The 24776-nt window shown below is 50.4% G+C and overlaps 1 protein-coding gene across 3 annotated transcripts in view; it reads right to left on the bottom strand.

The window, feature by feature from the left end:
* ZFHX3 (zinc finger homeobox 3) overlaps positions 1-24776 on the bottom strand; it is a 123595-nt gene that overhangs the window by 51330 nt on the left and 47489 nt on the right. For all 3 annotated transcript variants that reach the window (XM_077786405.2, XM_085589266.1, XM_021526901.4), the window contains exon 4: positions 3268-3499. In XM_077786405.2, coding sequence (XP_077642531.1) covers positions 3268-3499 — 232 coding nt within the window. The remainder of the gene's footprint in view (positions 1-3267; positions 3500-24776) is intronic.

Raw genomic sequence — 24776 nt, 5'->3', positions numbered from 1 at the left:
CCCGAGATACGGAGAGGTGTGGTGCTTGATGCTTTCTGGGATGGAAGAACACTTCCAAAGTAGAATGAAAATTCGATACAGGTTGCTTCACATTTGTTTCTGTCATTATCTAATGAGCTGTAAGTGCATTCATCCAACATCTTGAGAACATTTTGGTTTTTATTATGGTCACTCTTTCTTTACTTTTTTCTTCTCTAAACCCCCATCATTAAAAATCAATTATCATATGGGTAACATTACACAGAGGCTGATGCTGCAGCAAGGGGCTGACATCTGCAGTGGCAGCAGCTCAGATACCACAGCAAGAGATGTCCAAAAATACCCTGAGAGGACAATACCCCCTTCCCTGAAGCTGTGCTCTCTCTGATCAACAAACCAGCTGAACTTCCAGCTGCTCCCCCCATCTCCTGCATAATGAGCACACTTTTCAAAGCACAAAGAAAAGTTTAATTGTCTTTAATTATCCAGTTCAAGGAGGATTGGGTTTCCTGCCTGATGTCCATATAATTTCCCTGCCAACAACTTCATCATCCCTTTACTGGAAGTGGAGGGCAGATCCTAATACACTTCCCCAAAAGACACCCGGTTTTTGGAGAGGGCCGAGGGGCTGGCACAGGCAGGGACAAAGGTCCCCGTGTCCCTGGAGCGGCTGCTCAGGCTGCCTCTGCTTCTGCAGGGTGGGAGGGAGTGAGATACAACTAATGTGCAATCAAGAACCACCACAATTACAAATGTAAATGAACAGGCAATTGGCACTGACCTTTGCAGATTGTTAGAGGACTAATTAAGGTGTGATCAGAGCTCTCTTCCAACAGATTGAGATGCATCTATACAAGCAAATATCTACTCACTGTCTCCAGACAGCACTGCTTTCTCCTACATGGTTGCATGCAGCAGTGAGCGGGTACACACAGAGCAGGTACACACGGAGCAGGTACACATGGAGCAGGTACACACAGCACTCAACCCCAGCACCAGCGCTCCGTGCACAGCAAGGGGCCGGAGCAGAAGGGGAATGGGGCGACTCCACTGCGTGACATGAGGCCACAGGCCAGAACTGACCACTGCACCTGGACTGCAGCAAAGCAACAACAGCGTCACTGTCCCTTTGTGCCCCAGCAGAGATGTGTCACAGAGCAGAAAACTGTCATGCACAAGTGTCTGTCAAGGTGTCAGAGCCCGATATCGAATACCACAGAGACGCCTTATCAAAAGGCAGTGGGGAAAATCCATCCAGTGGTCAGGAGACAACAATAAAATCCTTGATGGGGACACAGGGGCGACCCTGCAGGAGGGCAGGAGGAGATGCAGGGCACAGACTCACACCATCCCCGTGCCCCGCAGCTGAGCGTCCCCACACCTGGGGGGACGTAACGGGATCAGAATGAGTGGGAGATGGGAGCACCCCTTCTCCCCCTTGGGGTTACAGCAGCTTCTCATCCAAACCTGACTTCCATCCCTGCAGGGATGCCTGGTCCAGCACACCAGTGAGGAGTCCCTCTTCAACCCACTGAACAATGGGCTCGAGAGTGTTTGAAATTAAGTATCTCAGCTTAAAGTGACTTGAAAAACTGACCCAAAATACCCCCTTTGCCTTCTGCAGTCTTATTCTTGCTTGTATTCATAACCTTTGAAATACAATATGATCAAGAAATTGTGTCTTGTTTGCTGTCAGCTTTTGTTAAAGAACCAACAAGCTTAAAGGAAATTAAAATATTTGTAAATCAAGCTTTCCTTTCAGTGACTTTCAGGACTTTTACTTCAAAAAGAATACATTTTTTTAAATAGTCACCAAACTGTTTTCCATCCCAGCCAGTCAGCTCCTGCCCTCCCAGTACCTGCCATGTCCTAATCTGGGTGGCCGGATGGCAAAGGTAAGGTTTGTACAGTAAAAGACAAGGCAAACAGAAATTTCCAGAGTAAACAAGGTTTTCAAGGTTGTTCTGTCTATCACAAAGGGCACGGATGGTTTCCCCTCTCTGCTCACTTTGCATTTAAGCAGCTCACAACGCACAGCGCTGCCCAGAGAGCCCTTCTGAACTGGGGATGTTTTCCTACGGCGGAGCACGGCAGCAGGGCTGCCAGAGCTGCCGTTCCCCCGGGCTGGTGTGGCAGCCGCCGCGCTCCCGCTGTCACCGCGACCTTTGGGAAGCGTCTTCCCCGCTCTCGACTCCGCTGGGCCACCAAGGTCACAGACTGGGTACTTTCTTCCACAAGACTGAATTTAACTCTTAATGAAAAATCTCCTGTCACACTCTTGGGGTGTTTTGGGTTTACTTCAGATCCTCATTACTCACAGGCGTAACAACAATAACACCCAGATGTGAATTCAAGGGATATTTCTGGAAACCCGCATGTTCTCCCTCAGCTGCTGCTGCTGTCCCTTCTCAACCCTTTCAGCCCAGATCACCTTCCTTGTCTTCACACAAATTCACTGCAGAATGCCAGTTCCCCAGAGAGGCTATTAGTAGGATTTACCCATTTTCACAGCAGTCGCAGAGCAAAGTCCTGCTTGAAGTGATGAGGTTTTTGCTGGCACACCTCAGCTCCAGCATCATTGTGCCTTGATAGCATACAAACCAGCTGACCCAAGATGATTCTCCTCCTTCCTCCCAAGAGGACTTCAGGAGATCTGGGTTTTTCAGAACATTAAATACGTCTCAACCCTTTATATGACTAAACAAAGTACCATCTCTACTCCATCCAGCCTAACTGTTCCTGTTAGGGTACACTAACTCTTGCTGGATTTGCAGCTGCAATCCCGGTCCTCTGATCTGTGTGTGCAAATGTTTCATACAAGCCCTTCACTTTAGAGGAGACATGGAAAACAGACATGGCAAGCTTGCATGTCCTGCCCACCCCTTTTGCCCAGCTCCTCCTCCCAGTCCAGAGTGGCTGAAGTACCAGAAATCAGTGCCAAGCTGGCACAGCTTATCCTGGTGCTCAGGGCATCACCTGATTCATTGCAAAACATCTACTGGAGCATGGTTTGTTGGGTTGTCCAGATATGATAGCATCTTCAGATACTCATACAATATTCCAGGGTTTAAGACACTGACCCGCACCAACACATACACTTCAACATCCCAAACCCCACCTCAGGCAGGTGGGATTGCTGAAATGTATTTCTGATAAACTGTGTCAGCCCACAGCAGGGAACAGAAACAGCAAGGTCACCAAGTTGGTCACCAAACAGCACAGTGGGTCGGATGCCACTCGCCCACCCCTGCGGCACCGGCCCACTCGCGCCCACGCAGCAGTACTCACCGGCCTCGGCAGCCGGACACTTGCGTATGGTGAAGATCTGTCCCAGGTCCTCCTCTTCTTCAGGAAGGCCTTTCTGGAGGCGCTGTAGCTTCCGGAGGCTTTCACTCCGCTGGTGTTTCATGGAGCGCACGTGCTGGATGAGGTTCAGCTTGGCCTTGGTGGAGTAGTTACACAGGACACAGTGGTAGTAGCAGCTTTCACCTTCGACCCCGCTCTCGTGGTGCTGCAGGTGCTGTGCAGAACAAAGCAGAGGTATGTCAGTGACCTTCATCATCCCCCGTCTCCTGGGTTAGTCCACTGGAAACTGCTAAAGGCCACCTGGGAATTAGTTAAGGAGCCACATTTTGACACAGATCCAATGAGACAACGCCTGTTTGCTCCCAAGGTATTACACCATCACCTGCTGAAGAGCATGAAAACCAAAACGCACTGAAATGGGCACAAAGCACAGATAGACACAGCCAACATCATCGCCCTCAGTGAGGGAAAGCACCAGACCCAGCAGTAACACCAGCTCACAACACACTCAGGACTCATTCCTTCACACTCAAAGCTTGTCCTGGGAGGGGATCCAACTGCATAACAAACTCAAAATTCAATCTGGTAAATTCTCATGGAAAACTAGGAAGAGTAAAACCAAAGCAACCCTAGAACACAACAAACCCATTAGATAAAGAGGTCCTGGACACAGGGTATGGCAGCAGAGTGCAGAGCCATCCTGTCCATCATCCAACTCTCTGCTCTCTGGCATCCAGGTTTTACTCCCTTGGATCAGGAAGGAAGCAGCAGCCTGGCCTGTAAGATGGCTGTGACAGAGACCTCGGCTGAAAAACCAATGAGCTTTTCAGCCAAGAGCACACAGCCAGGTACCACTGTGAGAGGCCAGCGCCTGGAAAAACCCTGTCCCCTCCAGAGCTGTGTGGTCACAGCCAGTACAGCTCATTCTGCATTATCATACCACAGTTATTTGCCAAAACCTGTCAATCCCCTGGTACAGAAGTCCATGCCTCTGGGGAAAAAAGCAGCCATTTCCTGTCATGGATCCCACAGATGTGGAAATCCTTTCTGAGAAGCAGAGGGTAGAATTCACCCTGCACAGCCACACTGGCTGCCACAGCATGGCTGCTGTCCCTTCCCCCTGGGCAGCAGGAGGTCACAGGAACTTTCCCCATTCCACAGTAAGGGCTCTCACTAGCTGAGAAGAAATGAATACCAAGTTGAAACAACATGAGATCCCTCAATGAAGGCCTTTGGTGCTTCAATGACACACCTAACAGTTCAGCTGTGCAATACTGCCTGCCAGCTCCTTTCATCCAGCCCCGAGACCTCCTTGAATCTTTGTGTCATCTCATGAAACTCTTTCCTCCACACACATTTGGCCCGAGGCACAAGTACAGAGATCTGGACATGATCTTGAGGTTTGTCAATCAAAAATATTGCCTACGTGCAGCCAGGACCTTCTGGTAAAAAATTCTGATGCTTATTATCTCAGTTACAGCTGAGATAAGATTAAAGACACATATTACCCAGCGCTGTGTGCCTTGCTCACACGGAGGAAGGAGAGCCCTCTGAGTCTAGGAATGATTAAAAATAGGATATGAGCTGATGCTGAGGCTTCTCATTGGAAGAGCAAGGAAAGAGAATAAATGTATTCTAGATCTGGCTAATTAGACTAGCCTCTTTTGGGATCACGATGTATTTAATTAAATTCACTGTAATATTTGAAGAATCCACGAGGGCACTAATCCCACTGGTGCCCTCAAAAGATTTTTTGCCGTTTTCCCTTATAAGAACTTCTTCCTCATCTCATTTCTATTGTTTGCATGCGTTACCCTCTTCCTGAGCCAGAAAAAGACGAATGGCTTAAGGCAGGAGAGGTCAGCGAGCCCGCCGCGGGAGTCGAGCGCCCATCTCGGCGGCCCAGCCTCGCCAGCCTGGCTCTGCCCTGACCCTGCCACAGCCTCTGGCCCCGTCTCTGGCTCCCGGTGCCACACCAGCGCCGTGCTCGCCAGCCGCCAGGCCCCATCCCACGAACGCCGCGCCGGGCTCGGGCAGTGCCCACGGGCTCAGCGGCAGCTCCTGCGCGGAGCCAGAGAAAACCCCCCGTGAGCAATTAGAGGAAAATCCGGTCACGGGTTCAAGGAAATATTAAGGACATGGTCTCTGTGGAGCCAGGGGCACAGTCTGCACTGCTCTCATTTAAAAGGGGGGTTTAGGAAAACATTTGTTTTAAACAGTTTAATAAGTGTGTCTTATTTTATGCTCTTATTTTGCTTCCTCTCAAACATCTCTTGTGCTGGGATCAGCCTCACCTGCCTATGGTGCTGGAGGAGCCATAGGCTGAAGGTGCCACCAAGCACAGCCTGGGCACAGCATTGCATGCACCTGATTCAAACCATCCTCCAGTGGAGGAAAGGAGCAGTCCAGAGAAAGAAGACATGAGGGCCGAGCCAGTCCGAGCTGTGAGCTGCTGGAGGCCATGAAATGTTGTCCAAGTACGTGTAGTTATTGCCCATCACACTGTTAAACTTCCCCCTTGTGAGAATTTATCCGTATCACAGGAAACAAATTCAAAATACTAAACCAGAACCTTGTTAGAAGACAAATCAACTTGAAAATCAAAAGAATATATTGTTCCAAGGAAAACCAACCAACTTCTGTCAGAAAACATCGATTTCTGTGAGTCTGAGGGGGTGTTCCCCCCCTCCCTCTCCACAATAGGAAACTTCCAACATCTGGTTCTTCACGCATGGCATGCAAAATATTGATCAGGGTGAGTCAAAGCTACACTTTAAATCAGAAACAGAGAGAGGAACGCTCTGATGGAAACCATACGGCTCACGAGTGCAGCTCCCCGGGGGACACGGGTGTTCCTGAACGCACACCAAGTGCGCCTCACCACCGCAGCCTCCCAGCACCTACTCCCACACGCACCACGCCCAACCAGCCTGTCTGCCGGGCAGGGAGCCGTGTCCTCGCAGTGCTGAGCACAGCAGGGTCCTGCTCAGAGGCCTCGTCTCCCTCCTCTGCCCCAGCTCTGTGCCAGCCACCCCCCGGTGTCCCCCAGCCCTGCCTTGGCCCCTGGCCGGTGCCACCACACTGACTGCCCAGCCACCATCTCCAGCGTCTGCTCCAGCACGGTTTTCTTCTGCTAAGCAGTAATGCTCACTGGGCACGACCATGGAAATCCCGTTTTTAAACATAGTAAGGAATGATGCTACAGTCAGTTCTTGTTGCTCTCCCTCCATCCTTCACATACCCCAAACTCTTGTTTATTTTACCTCTCTCCTTTCCCCACCTTATGCTGCCTCACCCACAGTACTTTACAACAGTCATGGAATTGAACATGACACTGCATCACCCTGCCTGACTGCAGACAACCCCCTCAGCCCACACCACGTACCACACAATGCTCCTTGGAGCTGAGACTCTAGTACCCAGGACCGAGAGCCTGAGCTGCTGCTGTTACACAAGTAATGAACTCTCCTGAACACCTCTGTAGCTGTTCCTGCAGTTCAATATTCACCATCTGATTTCTAACCTTTTCTGCATCTTTTAAACATTAAAACATCTTTTCAATTTTAAAAGATGCTAAGCCACTATCTATCAAAATTTGTTCTGTGCAAAGTTTGTTCAGCCACAGTGCAACAAGCCTGATTCTGACGGAGACGGGACAGACCCTCCCAAGCACTGCCAGGGGCACCAGGGGGTTTTCCACTCCCTCTCTGCCATGGTAAACAGCTCAGTTGCTGTTCTGGGGGACATCTGACCTGTAACCTCAACCCACCAGGGAGATGCAACAACACTTTGAACTATCTTGTGCTTTGGATGTTTATTATTCAATAGAAAAAGGGCCAGTTGCTAATGCAGCCTTAAGTGGCGCAAAGCTTTCCCTTTGGAGGCCCCTGAATGCTGCCCAGGACAAGCCCATGCTCACAGCACTGGGAACCCCTCAAGTCCTTGCTTTGCACTCAGAGGGGGAACACCCCATCACCACCCCCAGGAGGTGCCCATGCTACAAAAGCAGTAGAATATGTGAGAAAACTCTCTCCAGACTTGGGGATGGACCCTGCTCTGCAGACTTTGGTAGAACAACCAGCAGCAGAAACTCTCGCTGCCCCAAGGGCAGGCAGACGCTGGTCCCCAGCTGCCCGGAGAGATCCCCTGCACACGTCTGGATGTCTCTGGGCAGGAGAAGCAGGTGAGGAAACAGCATTGGGAGCCAGAACCACTGGGAAAATCAGCTCATAAAGGCGACACAGCAGCAAACCAGCATGGAAAAAGGAACACTGTTCCTCACCCTGGCTGTGACAGGACCGCTGGCTGCAGCCCTGTGGATCCTCAGGGCTCCAGGGCTGGACAAAGCCTGTTGGGCATGGCCCCAGCGAGTTCCCCGCCTCCTGCTTGCACAAACATCCTCTTCCTCACCACTCTGACCATTCTGGTGCTGTGTGGGTCACTGACACAGGCTGCAGAAACCTCCTCCACATCACTTCCGAGCACTCCCACATCACAGGATACCCTGCCATGAAAACAAAGGCCACTCCACTACCCAGAGCTTCTTGAAAAATAAGTTGTCAGACTTCAACATCTTTGGCAGAGATTTTCTCCACATGTAACACTTTTCCTACCTCTGAACTCAGCACTCAGCTCTGTTACGATGGGCAAAGCTAGCAGTGATTTCAAAGAATTGACAGATGCAGCTGGGGAAGAAGGAGTGAAAAATCTGCTGGAAGGTCATAAAAGCCACGGAAAGAAGCAGCACCACAGAGGTGCACTGTGCTGGCTTTCTCCTACAAGCACTGATGTCTGAGCAGCCCCAGTGACCAGAACCAGCACACAGACCCAGGGAGAGCCTCAGCATTTACTCAGAGAGGTTGACCCAAGCTCAGGAACCACTGGAACCACTTCAGCCCTGCCAGTGCATCTGCAGCACAGGAGAAAACCCAGAGACCAACTCTTCCTCGGGGTGAGGTCAGACAGGGGTAATTAGTCACAGGCTTGGTAGCAAACACTTCAGGTGCCAGCGAGGACTGTACGCCCCTGGGGAGGGACAGGAGGTGACCCTTATAGCTGTGGCTATGGGTCGCCACAGAAAGGGACCTGACCCTGCTGCAGACCTCAGAGGCCTCGTGAGCTTCTCTTGGCCCCCGTGAGCCTCTGATGTGCTGCACGAGATAAATCACACAGCCCTGCAAGAGAAGAATCTGAATTTTTAATGAAAGTCATGTGAATGCAGCTGTCTGATCCTGGTCTGTTCCAAGTACTCCATAAAAGTCAGGGCTGGCCAATCCATCTTGCTCTCCTTTCACACCTGCAGCCCCAGCTGGAATTTCCTGGAGCCGGGGAGCGGCGGGCGGGCAGCGCGCAGTGGGACCCGCCGGCTGCCGCTGGGGAGGCTGCAGTGCCAACAGCCTCCCCCATCCTCCTGCGAGGGGGGACATCGATTCTGCATCCAGCAGGTTCAGAAGCTGAACTTCTGCTCTTTCACATCCAACCAGCATCCGGAATTGTTTACTGCTTCCAAAGGAGCAGTGCTACAAACCCTTCCCTCCTCCTGCCTCCGTGCATCACGCTTCCACGGTGCAGTGCCAGTGCTGGGGCTCAGGCTCCTTTGCCCCTGACCTTCTGCAGCTGAGCTTGTGGTAACTGCTCTCAGACTTTGATCTTCCTTACCTAGAGGCTAGAGATGTAGCACTCCCTGCTGCCACAGAGGCTGAGGTACCAGTCCAAGTTCCCAAATTACACGGAAAGGCCTGAAGAGCAGACACAGCTGCCCCTATTAACAGCCCATCCCTGTACCCCAAACCACCTGTATCTTCTGAGCCCTCCAACCCTGCCTGGCAATACGTGAATGCCACAGATGCTCTCCTTGTTAGCCATGTGGCTGGTGCTAGCTGTGCTGCAAGGTTTTGGGTTCCCCCACAAACCCAAAAGCGACCCAGCAAATGGGGTTTGCTCCACCAGCTCTTGAAGTCTCATTAAAAGCCAAATATTGCTCAGCCTAAGGATGGAGAGCTCAGCATGGATTTTACTGAACGTTAAATCAACCAGCAAGCATAGCCAGCAAACTCTGTGGCACTTTAACTTTAAATAATGCAATAATTATTGAATTTCCTTTTTATAACTGAAGTGCTGGAATGTAAACAATGGGGCTGTAATTGCAGGAAGGGGGGATCAATAGAGGCAATCGTTTTCAGCCATGTTAATTGTAAATACAATTGCTCCAAGATGTCAGCCTCGTTCTTCTCGCTCCCAGAATCATCCTAACGGATGACAGAGTCCAACTTTCCCATTACAGCTGTTCGTTCCTTTAAGAGGTTCTCAATCAGGTCTGATCAATCTGTCAAGATAATGCATAGAGTAAGTAAGACTCTTCCAAACACAAGCTCCCAATCAATAGCCTGGACCTGCTTAATGAGGAGGGGCTAAAGCCCAGGGGGAGGCACAGTCCCAGCTACTGCTTGGCTTCAGCAGCCAACTTCTTTGCAGGGTCTTGGAGCAGCTCCTAACAAGGACATTGTTTATGCTGCCTGTGATGAGCAGCATTTCTGCACACCCACAGTCCCACAGGCTCTGTGGACAGAGAACAACAGAGGTTAACAGAAAGCAAGCGCCAAGAAAGGCTGAACTTGTAATCACACTCCCCACACCTTTTTAAATGTGCAACAGACCTGCAAGCACTAATTAATCATTCCTTAGAAGAGATGCCCGAAGATGCAAACCTATATGGGGACAGCTGACAGCCAAGAGCTTCACTAAGACGACTCCTCCTGTGCAAGACTTCCTTCCCATGTCTTGAAGGAAGTTCAAAGTCCATGGGGGAGCCAGCACAGGCCCAGTTCTGCTGGCCAACCCCTCGCAGTGCAGGGCAAACAGAGTGGGATGCTGGCTGAAGGCCTCTCGAGGGAGGGAGGAGATGCCAAGGAGGTGAGGGAGCAGCCAGAGATGCTGTTCTCCACCTGCAGTACCTAACTCCAGTAGCACAGGTATCCCTTGCACACCTGGGTCGCCGTACACTTGCTGAGCAGCCCAGAGAGGGGGACAGTTACAGGTCTAACCACACTTGGGCACTCTCCTGACAGCATCCAACTTTCTCCTCTCCCACTACTGCGCTGCAAAGACTTGCCAACACAGGAAATCCACTCTTGGGCAACTACAACTTCAACTGCAGAGAATCTTCCAGATCCCCAAGATCTCCCCTGAGAGACACAGAAGCAAGTGCTGCTGTACATGGAGATGCACACAGGAGTGTGAGTATCGATCCTACTAATTATAGTGCTAAAACCAAAGCACCATGAGAGTACATTTCCTATCAGCTGGCCTGCAAAGTGCTGCCCTCAATGCTGCATGCTCGTGCCCAGCTGTGGCTCCACCACAGGACCCATGGCAGCCCTGCAAGGGCACCTCTGCTGCTCACCTTGCACCTCTGACCAACAGGAACCAACAAACTTCACACCAAGTGACCTCTGCTCTGACCAGTCAGGATGTGAGGGGTGTCACCCAGAGCTGGCCTCACCCAGCAGCTCCTGTGGAGCAGCACAGACTTGGGAATGGTTGAACTCCTCTTGCAACTGAACCAAAGCCTGGATTAGGCACATTCTGATCCCCAGGAAAGCATAGTTTTGTCACTTCGTATTTCCATGGATGCTGCCATCCCTGGAGAAACACGGCCGAAAAGCTGCACTTTTGCCTGCAAAGCACTGTATGGACAGCAATAGGATGGAGTGATGAAAAAACAAAAAAAATTGTGCCAGAATGCAGCAACATCACCAAGGAAGAGGCTCGGGGCTTCCAGCCCACTCCTATCTCAGTGCTAGCATAGGCAGGAGCTGAGGAATTCAGGGAGCCATGTCTTTTCCAGGGTCAGGAAAACAAATGGGGAAAAAACGACTGAAGACAGTAACCAGGAGCAGGCTTCACAATACCACTGCCCAGACCATTATAACAAATTTTGCACATCTACTTGAAAATAATCAGTTCAGTGTGAGTTGCTAAGCTGTGAACACTCAGGTGAACTAGAGCAGCCTGGGAATATGGAAAAACACTGGATAAAAAGTAAATTATATAATAAAGGTCTGTGGGGGAACCTGGAAAGATGACAGGATGGAAATCTGTTGTCCATATTGGAATTGTGTAGCTGCTGAGTGACTGAAGAGGGCTTTCTGTAACACAGAGCCAGGCCAGGGCTCTCCGTGCCAGGGATGTTTCGTTTCCTCCACAGCCACGGGAAGGATCCCTGTGTTACACAGGAGGGCTCTCCAAGGGGCTCTGATGCAGCACACTCCTGGGTCTTGTGCTGATAATGCAGCTCAGAAAATGCAGCTCACTTAGCCACCCAAAGCCCTCTCTATGTGTGGAGCCTGCTTTAAGGATTTAAATTAAAATGCTATTTTCCCCCCATATGAAGCCTTTTGGAAGAGAACCATGGGTCTCTGAAGGAAAAGCCTGGGGACTGTCTGACACCGCTGTGCTCTGCCCCACGCCCTGAAGCCAAGGGGCAGCCAGGTGTGCCAGTCCCTTTTCTCCTGCCTGGCTGCAGGTGCCCGGGGACTGCAGCCAGAACTCCGCAGTGAGCCAAGCAGATCCTGGAGGTGAGGTCCTTCTGCAGGCAGGACAGGGGGACAGGAGGGGACCCGTGTGCGGCCAGGGACTGCTGTAATAATGCACCATGAAACCATGTGGGACACTGAAGCAGCCACAGAAACCCAGCCTGAGCTCACGCTATTTAATAAAACACTACGGACACAGATTAACTCCCCTCGCCCGGGATTTATTGCTTCATGCATCTCCAGGGAAGCTGTGATGGACTGAAGCTTTCCTTGTTTTCATACTGCTCCTTTTTAACTTCTCACAGCACTGTACCACCTCAACTCCCACCAGATAGCCAAAAACAGTAACAACAATGCACAAGACAATTGTTCAACCCTCTCCATAAATCGCGGAGTATCAGTCTCAAAGACATGGAGGACACAATTTCCCCATGCAGAAGCCAACAGAGATCTGTGGAAAAGCCAAAGACCCAGCTCATCCTTTGTCCACAGTCCACAACAAAGATTTTTCAACCAGGTGGTAAGGGAGGAAGGAAAACTAAAGGATGGTATGATGGACTAGTATGACAGAATGGGAGCAGAAAGAGGAAATATATAATGCTTCCCGAGTCTTGAAAGTGAGCTGCAAACTGTAGAGCAAGGCTCTGGCAGCGGAGCAGCCCTTCTCCAGTGGCACAGGCTGCACGACCTCTGAGGCATATGTTGTGCATCAGCCTACCCTGAACATGGAACAGGAGCACCAGCTGTCTTCAGACCATGCTGCCAAGGTAAGTTCTTTAAGTGTCTGTGAAACACAAACAGAACACAAGCACCACGGAAATGCTCATGAGAAAATAAATAATTCTTCTTTCAGTGAAAGCTTTGGATTGTATTAGACAAAGCCTGGGGCAATGTAATGAAAGAGGAAGATAAAAAGAAATGGAATAATTACTCACAGAATGAGGCAAGAATCCTGCTGGAAAAATATGTATGGAACTACTTATAATTAAGAACCAAAATAATGTCTGCACACAAAGGGCTGAATTAAGGCAACCTGCTACTTGCTACGTTCTACAATATTGTGAGTGCTCCATGAACTCAATGGACACTAATGTCTCCTGAGAACTGTGTACAGAAATTCATGCAATTGCCCCTTGCCCCACACCCCTGAGCAACTACTCTGTAAGGAAAGCCACCAAGCTCTTGGGGAGGAGAAGCCTTCAAACACAGCCTCCTCCAAATTTAACTGGGAGATCTCTCCAGTCCCCAGGCATGTAATAGTTCCCAACCCACCTGGTTTCCACCAGGAAGGACATCAATGACCACAGCAATCCACAGCAGCACAACTGTCTGGCTCGTGGATTCCATACACAGCCACCAAGCAGTTTGCAGCCTGTGAACAGTTGGGTTTGCTGCTCTGTATTTCTTGTGTATATCTAAAATCTAATTTGACTGTAGTATAATTCTGCAGAGGGATCTACAAGAGAATAGAATGGCTTTGAGCTTAGTTACAGCAATTCCCTCCAAGACAGACTACAGCAATGGAAAATACAGAGTGCAGAAGCACACTGAGGCAAACGGAGCAAACCCGAGATGATAAATGCCTCTGCTCTTTGGTGCTCTCTGTTCCTGTGTATCTGCATCCACTGGCATTTGCCTTCACAAGTACAGAAACCCCTGGGAAAAACTAGACCCATTATCTACTGGTTTTAGCCATTCTGGCTCTGCAATCCCAGTGGGCAGAGACACACAGGGGGTAAATGACAAAAACTCAGCATTAGGAGGGTGTACTGACCACTGCAATTCAAAAACAAAATAGAAGCAATAAAACATTTTTTTGGGAGCAACATCCATTCACAGCAGAAAGGTGTGAGAAAATAACGGATTTCTAAACCCTGTTTATGAAATTGCAGGTGTAACTCCAGTTACTCCAGCTGCCCCAAAATTCTCATTTCTGTGACCACATGGGATTAACTTGTCTGCAAAAATACCTGCTTGTGGTTACCACATGCTACCAGGAGGTCAGTCTGCAGGTTTCATATCTGGATAATCCCCCTGCACAGCCCAGAGTCAGACACTTTGATAGGCCTAGGTGGGCTCTGGAAAATCTTGGTAAGTCAGAGCCAAGGATGTGTGAAAAGGATAAAAGCAAAGTTCCTGCTTTGTGGGACCATAAAAAACACTCACAGGCAGCCAGAGATGTCTGTAACACAGACCCCATGACATGAAAACATCCTCTGCAGGACTCTAATGCCTTTAAACCTCTCCCACCTATGGTCACAGCATACTTGAGAACCTGCTCTGGGACAGCAAGGCCCTTCTCTGGGGACTTCCAACATCTGGTCCCTTTCCAGCACTGCTGCTAGTGGTCGAAGGCCAAAGCTTTTCTTTTTTGACTGTCCTTCCTCTGTGCCTCCTCCCACGGGCAGGTCCTGGGCTCAGCAGTAGGTACCACAGCACGTTCACTCTGCAGACACCCCAAGAGTACAGCTGTGGCCCCAGCGTGACACACCTGCACTAATCCCAGAGTTACACAACAGTCCCACAAATGTTGTGGGCGAAGTGATGGAAATCGGAATTCTCAAACTTGGACACCCTCTGGCTTTGTGCTGGAGAGGAAGGAGGTAAGTCTCACCTGAAGGCAGAAGGGGTCACTTCAGGAGAGCTCCTTGCTTTTCTGGTGACCCTGCCTCAAGTCCCCCCTTCTTCTGTCACACAAGTGAAGACTTCAACAACTCTCTGGGCCAGTTTTCACAAAATGCAATGCCAGGCTGACCCAAATGACCAGGACCTGCTGAATTAGGAGTTTCTCTGCAGCACAGACTGGACTGGATGGGGACAGGAGTGTGAGGAGGCCCAGTAGGAACCAGACAAGGGGATGGACACAGCTGCTGCAGCTGGCCGGAGAAGCTGACCAGCAAGGGGCAGAGGAGAAGCCCCACGCCCACGCGGGCAGCTCTCACCCCACGGAGGGCAGGGAAGCAGCCGCACACAGAGGGACCAGGGAATGCAGCGGGACCGTGGGGTGCCGGGGCTATGGGAGCCCAGGGCGCTCCCAGCAGCCGTGCCAGGCACCAGAGCTGCTGGAGACGAGCGCTGTTCTCCTTCCCCACCAAAACCCCCGAGGCCTCCGGCGTGCGCGCTAACCACAGCCCTTTGAGAGGCTCGTGTATTTACAAACTAAGGCATGCTGAAATCAAAGGGGATACCATATGACATAATTCACATTAAAATGTCAACAGGCTGACAATTTATAGAGTCAATCCACCGGAGGTGGGGAGAACTAAGACGCAGTAATTGTTTAATTCCCGCTTAAACCAACAGCAGCTTCACCTTCAAAGCAGCACCGCATGCACGGCCTCTGGCTGCTGTCAGCCCTGGTGCCAGCCTGGACCTCAGCCAGCACGGAGGCAGTGGCCTCAACCATTCATGGCACCAGGCACAGGCTGGGGACAGGCGGTGCGGCTCCAGCCCACCCCATGGCAAATGTTCACCATCAGCACAAGGACAACCAGTTCCGCAGGAAGGCAGAGTCACACTGGTCAGGGCACTGGTGTCCATTTGCACACCTGGGCACAGCACACCTCCTCTGGAGGGGACACAGCAGGTAGGTGCTCCGAAGGCACCGCTGGAGGAACCAACTCACCCAGTACCTGGCACTGCATGGCCCTGACCCACAGGCACCTGGAAATACTACAGCAGTACAACAACGAAAGCATGGAGTGTCCCAGCCATAAACCCCCTCAGGGCACACATGAACTTTTTACCCCAGGTAGATGGCAGCAGCTTTGCCTACATCAAATGTGTTGTGGTGTTCTGTGACACTCAACACCAGCGCCCTCAGCCCTCTGACATCCCCTGCCCATGGACAGGCTGCTGGCAACATGTCTTGTAGCTTGCAATAAAGCAATAAGGTAGGCAAGAGAGGGAAATGTGTACCACTGGGAGAAATTTTACCTGGATAAACCGCAGCCAATAAATTTTCTATAAATGCCAGCTAATGCTGTCCCTTGGAGAGCACTGGGCAGGGACTGCTGGGCTCCAGAGCCCTCAGCACAGCCTCGCTGTCTGTACATAAACAGTAACACCTCATTCTCTCTTCTACCTCATTAACTGAAACGCATTAAAACAAGTGTGCACTGGGAGCAGCAAATGAGACTGTTAAACCAAGCTGATATAATCCTCATCAGCTGTGGGAAATGAGCACACATCCATTACACTGAATCAAGCCGCCAACTGCGACTCATCGAGGATGTTGAGACCCCAGGAAGATGCTCTTCCCCTGCAGCTGTACCAAGCAGCTCAACCCCTGCCTCCAGCACTCTTTCATGGGGCATTTCCAGAGTGCTGGGGCTGCATTTCCATTCCAGCAGCTCTCCCTAAGCACACAGCTGGCGGCCTGGTCCCACGCTGCAGCCAAGTGCTGTACAAACCCACTGTGTCCAGAAGGAATCTGCTCAGTGAGATGCAGGGAACATCTGACTCCTCTAGCATCCAAGTAGAATAAAAGGCCAAGGCAGAAGAGCAGACACACAGAACATGGCATGTTTCCCAAGCCCAGTTTTCCATGGGGACATGCCCAGGCAGTGTGACGGTATCGGACCACAGCAGGGCTGGCCTCAGGTGAGGGACACACGTTCACAGCCTGCCCAAACGGTACCAGCCTGAAGAACCACACAAAGGGGAGATGTACCACGACATCCACTGGTGGAGCCCCTGCACTGACACCCCTGTGCCACGGCTGTCCCCATTCCCCTAGCTGGCAGCCAGATGCTGCACGGGGGGAGGCTCAGCAGAGGTTGCCAAGAGCTGTCACACAGTGACCACTGACTTTCAGCACACAGCACCAGCTCCACACAAGGACATGGAACTGCTCCCTTCTGCAGGGCCACCATGCCATGGCTCTGCCTTCACGAGCAAAGACTCACTTGAAACCTTGAAGAAATGTTCATTTTGCCTCTCCCCTTAGGAGACAGAGCACTGCCTCTCAGTGCTGCAGGAACCGGACAGACCACATTCACCTCAGACAGACGGACAGACAGACAAGACAGCATTTTGTGCCCTCCACCGCCCTGGGTCTGAACTGCTGACCTCACCAGAGCAGTTCAGGTTTCCAAACTCTTTTCCTGATGCCAAGCAGAGCTGATGAGGCAGGATAGGGTCCCCTCTGCCTCAGCCCTGTACTTGCAGCAGGAATGTAAACAACCCCTTCAATCCTCCCAGCTGCTAATTCAGAGTTTTAACTCAGCAGAGCTATTACATGGCATCTCCCCCATGTGCAGTCTGTGCACAGTGCAGCCAGACCAGGCTGCCTGGGCCTTGCTCCTCCTTGTGGAACAGGACACCCTGGGGTCTCCCTGGCAGCTCCCAGCAGCCTGCGCAGGCATTTTGAACGGGGTCCATGAAGTCTGTTTAACCAGCATGATGTGTGCAACAGAATCACAAAGAAACAGGCATTTAAAGTGACATCTGTTGGATTAATTAGCTGTGTAATTAGCCTCCCCTCTGTGGAGACAGGCTTTGTTACTGCTGCCTGAAACTTCCCCAGGTGATTCTCTTTGTATGCATCCTTCCCTGAGCACACGGAGGAGCAGTGTGGGTGAGATGGGGCTGCACTGCTCAAATGAGGGGCACGAGGCAGCCCAGAGGCCACGGGGCAGCTGAGGGGCTATAAAGGGGTCAGAGAACCCCAACTGCTACAGCTGTGGTGGAACCCAAACTGGAATGTCCATCAGCCTGAGCACACTCTGCAGGTCTGCTCAGAGCTGGAAGGCAGGGACACAAGTCAGGCATTTATATCCTCCCCAATTAAATCAGAACATCTCTGTCTCCTGTAGCAGCTCCCCACCTCCTTGGCCTGTGAGCCCACAGCTGACATGGGGGGTCACAGCCGGCTCAAACAGCCGGGGGACACAGCAGCCCCTGCACTTCTACCCGAGCCATGGCCAACTCAGCAGAACAGAAAAATCCCGAGGTAATCTCCAGGACAAAGAGGAAACCCGGACCGTGGGCATGGCTGCACCGCACCGACGGTTCGGTGCCAGATGCAGGGATCTCCCTGCTTTAAAGCAGAACAAGAGGGATGCTGTGGGGGGCACGGCGTGCTGGGCTCTGCCCCCACCCTGGGCTGCAGGCGCCCAGCCTCGCCTCTCTGCCAAAGCCACCTGGAACCAAGGATCCCCCAAGAGCCACAGCCAGGCTCACCTGAGCCCGCCCAGCCGTACCCCAAGGCTCAACTTCCAGAGAACCTGTTGCACAAGTGCAACTTTATTACCTAATTTGACTTGCAGAACTTGGCTGCCCACGTCACAGTGCAGGAGCAGGATTTTTATGACTGGCAAGAAAGGGGAAAAGCCCATTATGGTATTAAGCTATGTACCATGCATACATTATTTATTGTAATTTAATGAATTCCCTATGAGATAGCAAACACAGAACCTCCCGTGCTGCTTCCGTAGCAATTCTGGGGACTTTGTTGCAACAGTTTCTTTAGGAACAGTTCAATTAAAGCTGGAGAAGGACAACACAGCGTCCTGCAGCCCCGTGCACTGGCACAGCCAAACAGAAACCAGCAGTCCAGGCCAGGTCACATAGAACAGGTCAGGGAAAGCACCTTGTGGGCCCCTTCCTGGCCTTCAAACCAGCCCCTGCCAGAGATGGATGCTAATGAATGCACATCCATTATTTAATGAGGTCGTCGCCAGCGAGCCTACAGCTGCAGAACTGGTGCTTGGCCAGGCCTGGTACCCAAGGCACTGAAAACCCGACCCTGCCCAACTAGAAAAGGAACTAAGAGCATTCTGAGGTCTTTGAGGTGTATTACCTGTGTTGAGGAATCCATCTAGTCCAGGCAACTGGACTCAAGTCACAGATTAAAATGCTGATTGAGCTCTGGGTTCCAGCCTAGGACAGGAGGCTGAGCTGCCAACCTTTGGGATAACAAAAGGCACAAACATGGGTGACACTGCCAGGTGAATGGACACTGAGAGACACAGCAGGATCTGGGAATTGCCAACCTCTTGGATAACAAAGGAGATGGGAGTCCAGTAACACCAGCAAGGTGGATGGACAGAAGACAGGGGCAAGAACTGAAGACCTGGAGATCTGTGTGTGGGTAGACTATGAGGATATAAAAGCCCAGGCATTTTTTTGTTGGGGGTCCCTCATCACAGGCTCAAACTATTTCTCTCTTACTACATCAGGAATAAATGGCTTTACGGAATGAGACATCTGAGACTGTGCCACGGGAAACCTGGGGTGGAATTAGTGAGGAAACCTGGTCTGACTGGGTGAGGGGAGGTGTGGGGAGTCACACGGAACCCATCGGGTCACCAGAGCCACCACTGGAGGGGCTTCGGTCCCAGCAGGGAAAGTCTCTGGCCTCGGGAGTGTGATTCTCAGGAGTCTTGGGAATGCTCTGACTGGGAGATTTCTGCAACAACCTCTGCAAAGAGAAACGTGAGGGCCCAGAGGGAGCGTGGGATCCTCAGGGGAGCACTTGAGCACAGCTCCTTGGCACAGGCTTTGCGTCCTGCCCTCAGTGCCACCTGCCTGCTTCAGCCTCACACCAACCTGTCGCCCAGCTCCTCTACCTCCTTGCTCCAGCACTCCTGAACCTTGACCTGCTCCAGGCCTACCAGCTCATCATCATCTGTGTTGGGTGTCTGCAGGATGTGGGGGAAGACCCTGACAAACATGCTGTGAGTAAGATCCTGACAAGCCATACTGGGATAAGACCACAGAACCAGCTGGGTAAGGCCACAACAAACAGGTCCATTACCTGTCTTGGACAAGCATCTTCTCAGGTCTCCTGGCTGGAGCGTCTCACGGCAGAGCTGAAGCTGCAGGCAGGAGAGTAAGGGGATGCCTACTGCTGCTGACAGCAGCAGATCACCCAGAGGACAATGCCAGACTTTTGGATCTGGACCAGCATCCCTCCTCCACGCTCTCCTCTGCAGAGCAGTGACCTCCCACCTCGGCATGGCAGGGACAGTGGCTCACTGGCAGCTTGTGCCACCAAGGCAAGGTCTGCCAGAGCCTGTCAGACACCCTGCACCAAAGCTGCAGTGGCCAGAACCACTCTGTCCTCTCCCTGAACATCATGGGAAAAATTCCTCCTTGGAAATTTAAATACTCATCCACATGTTCCAGAATTACCAGGATAGAAGAATGAACCATAAACACAGACAGAACTGGCATCATGCACGGGAAAGGGTCAGATGCACACTGACACCTTGTTTTGAGATGACACCCGAGGCTGAGAACAGCTTTGTAAGACCCTCCCCACGCTGTTCTGAGCCCTCCTGCTGCTCTGCCCACAGGCTGCTACAGAAGCCAGGAAAACCTAAGCTTATACAGATCAGGATAAAGCTTGACAAGGTGTTTTTCCATTTGTTTTCTTTTTTTTCATGTGTTTGGTTTGTTTAGTTGGGTTTTGTAGCCCATTCTCACAAATATTTTGACCTCTAAACCCTGTTTGACAGAGGATTTTTAGTTCCATGTTCTGGGGAGCTCCTGGTTCCTGCTGTGTGACCTGGGCTCCTGCTCCAGCTGCACTCTCAACTCCTTTGTTATTTACGCTGCTTTTACAGGGTGGTTTCTTTACTAAACTGCTGGCTGCACATGGCTCAGCACTTACTGGAAAACTTGAAAGAAAAACCTAAGTGACAGAGGCCCATAAATAAAACATAGAGCAAGCAATGCTGTGTGCTCTCAGCAGTTCTGATTCCAATCCTTTCACAAAGCAGTGCAGGAAAAGGAAAAGTTCGGCGATCCTGTACTAACAGACTTTGGTTTTCAACACCTAAAGGAAGGTAAAGATATCTTTTAGTGCCAGGGAGAAATCTGTCACTCAGAGGAATGTGCAGCCCCACGAAGGAGGGGTCTCAAAGGGTTAAACTGATACGGAGAGCTTTTTGTACCAAAATACCTGTCAATCCCAACAGGACCAAAGGTACTGGATCTAAGGGTCCACCCTCCTCACACTGGCAGTTCATAAGCTCCCTTCATTATGAGTTTATCCAAGACTAGAGAATGCAGAATTAAAGGTTTTGGAGACCATCTTTAAAAACAACTTTGTAGGGAGACTGATGAGTATTTATTTCCTTTGTGAAGTTGCCACTGGAATTTGTCTTAAACCTTGTAGGAAATCAGCTCAAAGTCCCTCATGTGCTGTAATTTAAATGGGCTTCAGGCACAATTTGTGTTGCTCAAGAGTGTAATTCAGAGCTCTGATGGTGCATCCGTATTCCAAGAGATAAACTTGCAAAAATAAAGCCAAAACACACTGAAGGCAGACAGCAAGTAAATCAAAGGTTAACAGAGCTCTAAACCTCCTAATGAGCACGACAGACTTTCTGTGAGCAACTTTACTCCAAGAACCTTAAAAGGCAGAGATGGGAGGAAGTCTGTGATAAAAATCAAAGCCCAAACACATCTCCTTTTGCCCACGACATCATCTGGGTATTTCAGAAGTGAATCAGCCCAGCTCCTGGCAGCTCCAAACAGAGATCTCGGGGCAGGTCCCTGGGCTGGCCCCCAGAGCTCTCCTACACTGAACTCCTGCAGGGAGCATCACCTGTCAGCCAAGTGATGGGATGAGAAGACTCTCAGCCTGACTTACTGCAGAATTATGGCAAGACTAACTCACACCAATCCAAATGCAGGAGCATTTTATTAACCAGCAATTTCCAGAGCACTGACATTTATGAAATTCACAAGTTCTCCTCCACCCTGGATTCCTGTGTCAAGCCAACTCCCAGGTCAGTGGTCTTCACCCAAGTCATTCCAGCCATATGCCATTCCTGCAGCTTTCTCTGGTATCTTCTAGGGGTTTTTAAAGCCTTCCTAAAACAACCTAAATTGAACACAGTCTTGAACCATCAGACCAAGTGAGGATTTACACAGCTCACATATTATCCCCTTGCCCTTCTGCTTTCCACTTATCATTGAGGCAATGTCTTCAAAGAGATTGGCAACAATTCCACATCTTTCTTGCAGCAGGAGTAACTTTAACCCCCTTTTTTTGTTTTCATCTTTTATTTACATATGGGGAAGCAGGAAGGCTAGCTGACCCTCCTCCCCGCTCCCCTCTCCAGTAGGGTTGTCTGCCCCCCATTCCTCCAACACTGTGAGACCAAATTCCATCAATCATTTCCTGTGAAATCACTCGATGTTGTAAAGTTCATCTGCAACTTTCACAGCTTTACATCTAAGTGGTCCACTATTTTTACCTTATGGCTGATATTTAAACTTGTTTTTAACTCCATTTTTGGGTCACTTACAAACAAAGAAAGCCCCTGTTATCTTTCCAATCCTTTTTCTCCATTGTGGAAAATTAAGTTTTTATTTTACCTTCTGTTTCTCATCCTTCACCTCCCTACCTGTCCAGACCTCTTTCTGTTTTGCTCATGAAGGATCTTCCCAAAGACCCTGGGAATCCCCTGTCCCTGTGGTCCAGCCAGTCCTGCCTGGCTCCTTCAAACAACTGACAGCACTGCAAGAACCCTTCTTCCAAAAGTCTGCTTTTCCCCTTCCTAATCCATATGCCTCCAAAAACTTCTCTATTACAGTTTCTATCAATTTGCTCGTTTAATGTTTTGCAGTTTCTGGCCCACGCTACTGCCAGGAGCCCCTGCCCCCTCCTGTGGGGCTCCTCCAGAACTCTTAGGGAAGAGTCCTGCTAAACCAGTGACTTTTTCCTTCTCCAGGTGAGACCACCCTTCAGGATTTATGTTCCATACTGAGGCACCTTTCAAGTCTGCTTCTGAACACATGGAAGAATTCTCTCCTCCTTCCCCTCTCTGTAACACGGGCCTTCTTCTCTCTCGTGACCTCCCTACTTGATCAGATGGGACTTTGGCCAGGTTCCTCCTGTTCTGTTTTCTCAGGGGCTGCTACGTTTAACAGAAGTACCTAAGGTGCTTTTTGGTAACTCCTCTGTGACCGACACACATCACACCCTTTACTGTATCCAACAGTAGCTCACCCATTTTCACATAATTTTAACTTCAAAGTCAGCTACTATTACAGAAGGTACTCTTTTTGCCTTGTTCTATTATGGAAGGACATTGAATTTGAATACATTATCATCATTATCATTCTGTAACTACATCTTATACAATATTCCATGCATCTTCTGGGATTAAAACTTTTTGGAGATTTTCCAACAGCTTTCTTGGAGAATCCTATGGCCAGAAAAGGAGATGCAAGCCCCGTGGGAGAGACACGATGGGACAATGCTGCTCCACAGTGGAACTGAGTCCTTCTGCTGGGTGTGCAGCTGCACATCCTCCTTCCCTTCCCACAGGTCAGCTTTGCTTCTGAGTCAGCACAGATCCACAGTTTCATCACCACTAGCACCACGAGCACTGATACTAAAGAGTAATTTTCCTGCACACTCTGCGTCTCTAGCTAACAAAGAGCTTCTGTGCATGGCACCACATAACCCAAACCCTCTCCTTCAGACTCCCTATTCCCTAAAAAAGTGAACGCAGCACTTGGAAACACTGAAAAGGAAGACACTGAATGAACTCATTGAAGGCACTTGCTGGCAGTCTGGCCAGCAGCGTGTTTCTTCAGTAGTTCTTTGTTTAAACTTCTTCTGAGCTGCACATTCTGAACTAGAGATTGTCAGAAGTTGCAGGAAATGTCCAAACCTGGCTCTTTCTCAAGCAGATTAATTCCTTGTGGAAACTCCACCTGTGCAGTAGATGTTGGGAGCTTGTGCCCAGCCTCTTCCAGATGTGAGGAATGCTGCTGCTCTGCTCCACACCCGGCACCAGGCCCTGCGGCCACCAGGAGACAACCCTCGCCTCTGCTCACAACCACCACGTCCCAGCTGTGGCAGGCTGCAAACCCTTCTCAAGGCAGAACATCCATCCCAAAAATGCAATGCCATGCACTGACAATGGCACTCTTGCTTTCCAGCGAGTTCCTTGGGATGTAAAGCCCACCAGTCACCCAAGGTGGTCAGCAGTCACAGGAAAGGTCCCACACTCTCCCAGCAAGGGCCAGATAAACAACAGGATTTCCACTTTAGTCACAGAATTTTAGGGGGACAGCAAGGAATTGGGAGAACACAACAATAAAGGAAAGGTTACCAGACCCTTCCAGTTTTCTGGCATTCCCCTCCCCTTACCCCTGACAGCAGCTATTGCGATGTGCAGGACGAAGATGGCAGCAGAAGACCAGACCTTCTCCCTTGGCACTGGGATTGTTGCAGGAGAAAACTGAAAGGTTCACCCGACTGTGGACTGACAGTGTCTCCAGATCACATTTTCTGGCAGCAAGCAATGCTGACAGAAGTGGCACTTGGGCAATGCAAGCAGCCAATAACATGTGATTTAGGAAAAAAATGGCAAAAGCAGCAGAATAAGGAGGATTGTGTGTGATAAGCCCAGTGTGTGCTCTCACCCAGCAGCATCTGGAGAGGATTTTCTCCAGCAGGCAGGGAAGAACTCGATTACATCCAGTTAACTGTGCTCTAAACTGATTATGCATGTGCCAGGCTAATGGATTACATTAGCAAGAGGAAAAATAACATCCAATCAATCTCAATTTACTGCAGACCACACCAAGGCCTGAGAGAAGAGAAACCATTCTGTGAACTCCCCCCACTGCCACTGCATCCCTTCAGTTATCAGCAGAGACATGGCATTACAGCTGCTCCAAGGCCCGGAGAACTGTGCTGGAGTTGTCGGATCCATGCCTCATCCAGAGAGCTTTTCCATTAAATCAATCCCTGATTCCAGCCATGCTGAAGCAAGACACCGTGAATCCAGCCATCCACCAACCTCTGCTCCAAGCTTTATCCAGCCATACTTGAAGGCCAATATATGGAACATTCCAAAGGAATCCATTACCCTGAAATGTGTTATCCTTCAGCTGGTGTTTCACTGCTGTTGTGTCAGAGGCAACACAGGGCTGGAGCAGCACTGAGACTGCCCAGGCCTCTCACAAACCTGAAAACTCACAGTT

Source organism: Lonchura striata, chromosome 11, assembly GCF_050655825.1.
Source record: "Lonchura striata isolate lonStrDom1 chromosome 11, ASM5065582v1, whole genome shotgun sequence".
Lineage (NCBI taxonomy): Eukaryota > Metazoa > Chordata > Aves > Passeriformes > Estrildidae > Lonchura > Lonchura striata.
This window is presented reverse-complemented; position numbering and strand designations above follow the sequence as displayed.